The 1,930-nt window shown below is 55.4% G+C and overlaps 1 protein-coding gene across 1 annotated transcript; it reads left to right on the forward strand.

The window, feature by feature from the left end:
* Window positions 1-704: 704 nt before the first annotated feature.
* On the forward strand, window positions 705-1,254 carry IUM83_01807 (uncharacterized protein; the record flags this gene model as incomplete). The annotated part of the gene is made up of 2 exons (XM_067925687.1): window positions 705-1,057; window positions 1,128-1,254. The coding sequence occupies 2 exons, from the start codon at window positions 705-707 to the stop codon at window positions 1,252-1,254; spliced, it is 480 nt and encodes a 159-aa protein (XP_067800766.1).
* Window positions 1,255-1,930: the final 676 nt, after the last annotated feature.

Consider the following 1,930-nt stretch of genomic DNA (forward strand, 5'->3'; position numbering starts at 1 on the left):
GGCTACAGGCGCGCAGCGCGGTCTCGCGGACTGTGCAGGTCTCATGGGGGCGGGATCTGCTGCAAGGTGGACGGCTGCGCCCGCGCACCTCAGAGTGCGGACCTCTGTGTCGCACCCGGGGAGGGCCACGGTGTACTGTCCCGAATTGCGGTAGCGCGGTTCAGTCACGGGTGTGTGGCAAAAAGCACGGCGGCAGTAGTCGCCTCGAGACGGAGGGCTGCACCAAGGCCGCTGACGAAACGTAGATGACCAAGTTTGTAAGCTGGTGTTACGTTGTAGACTAATCCCATCTCCTGCTGTTGCCACATTGATTGTCGAGATTCTCAAAATTTAGGGGATTGAGCGGGGGGGGGGGTAATACGCTAAGAGATAAGTATTGCGAATTGAGCCCCCAAAGCCTATTGGGGATCTAAAAATGCGAAGCGATTTCCAGTGCTGAAGAAAGTAGCTGATATCATGTTTGCAATTCCTACGTCATCTCCAGCATCGGAAAGATGTGGCGAGGCCGGTGAAACCTGAATCACCCATGTGTGCGGTGGCAAGCCCGGGGAAGTGGTTGTAGGCACTTCTCGGGACACCGCTGAAAGCCAGCCATTTCACCTGCTGTCTCCAGCTCCAAACGAGCTGCCTTTTTCCTATGTGCGCTCACCTTAGAACATTATCTGCCGCCCTCACGAAGCTCCAACCCCGCCATCTCCATCGCCATGCGTGTGCTTGCCTCCAACAGACCCACCCGGGCTTTCTCCAACAAGCAAGTCGCTCGGTTTTACTTCTCGCCGGCGCTCGACGAGCAAGCAGAACCGACGGGCCATCAAGTCTGCAAGTCTTGCGGAAAGCACCGCAAGCACACGCCTCGCTCGGGCTACTCCAACTTGATTTCGCACGTCCGAGACAGCCACGCTAACTACGAGGACGGGATGCGTGACGCAAGCGCTGCTGCCACCGGAACGCTCGTCCCGTGGGTCAGCCAGAAGGCGACAAACCGATTTGGTTGGATGCGTTGGATTGTCATGTGCAATCTCCCGTTCGTTTTCTGTGAGTCAGACGAGACTCGCAGGTACGATCCCGATACTACATTCAAGTTTCCGTTTGTATCACTAACATTTTGGCTACCGTGTTAACGGTAGGTTTACCAACTTACAGCCGATCTCTGTCGAGACGCACTATGGTGACATGGAAAACGTCGTGAAGGCCGTTGAGAAAACCATCGATGAGGAGATGCCCAAGAACATTGGCCTTATCATCGACGGGTAGTCGCATGGAACCGAGCACTTCCTGGCGGTGTATGCATGTTATGAGTCCTCGGATGCCCATCGATTCTCGCTCCTCGCCATGGCTCCAATCATCGACGAACTCGACGACGCGCTCAATGCGGACGGCCACACAGCGGCCATAGCACGTTTGTTGCCGTTTTTTTGGACGGTCTCTAGCGGATGTGCTGTTTCTGGTAGGGGATAATTGCGCAGTCAACAAGCGTCTGGCTAACCTTACGGGTGTGCCACTTGTTGGCTGCGCAAGTCACCGTCTCAATCTCGCGGTGCGGAAGCATCTCGCACCCTATGAGGACGCGCTGGGGCAAGTCCAAGCGCTTATGCGTAAGCTACGCACGCTCGAACAAGCCGCCAAGCTTCGGTATGAGTATTATTTTGTGCATTACTTTGTTTATATTATGACGATTACTAATATGTCGCTACTACTTCACAGACAAAAAACCTCTCTCCAGCCTATCCTCCGCCAAGGCACGCGATAGTCGTCGACGTTCGCAATGCTCGCGCGATATTTTCGCAGGGCGACGGACGCTGTAGGGACCACAGCGCAGGATACAAGTGCAAGCACCCGGGTGATTGCATGAAGTGGGCACAGGCGAAAGGCTTATGCGTGAGGCACGGTGGCCGGTCTGACGCAAAAAACAGCAGCGGAGCGCCTCCGT

This window comes from Phytophthora cinnamomi, assembly GCF_018691715.1.
Source record: "Phytophthora cinnamomi strain GKB4 chromosome Unknown Contig0, whole genome shotgun sequence".
Taxonomy (NCBI): domain Eukaryota; phylum Oomycota; class Peronosporomycetes; order Peronosporales; family Peronosporaceae; genus Phytophthora; species Phytophthora cinnamomi.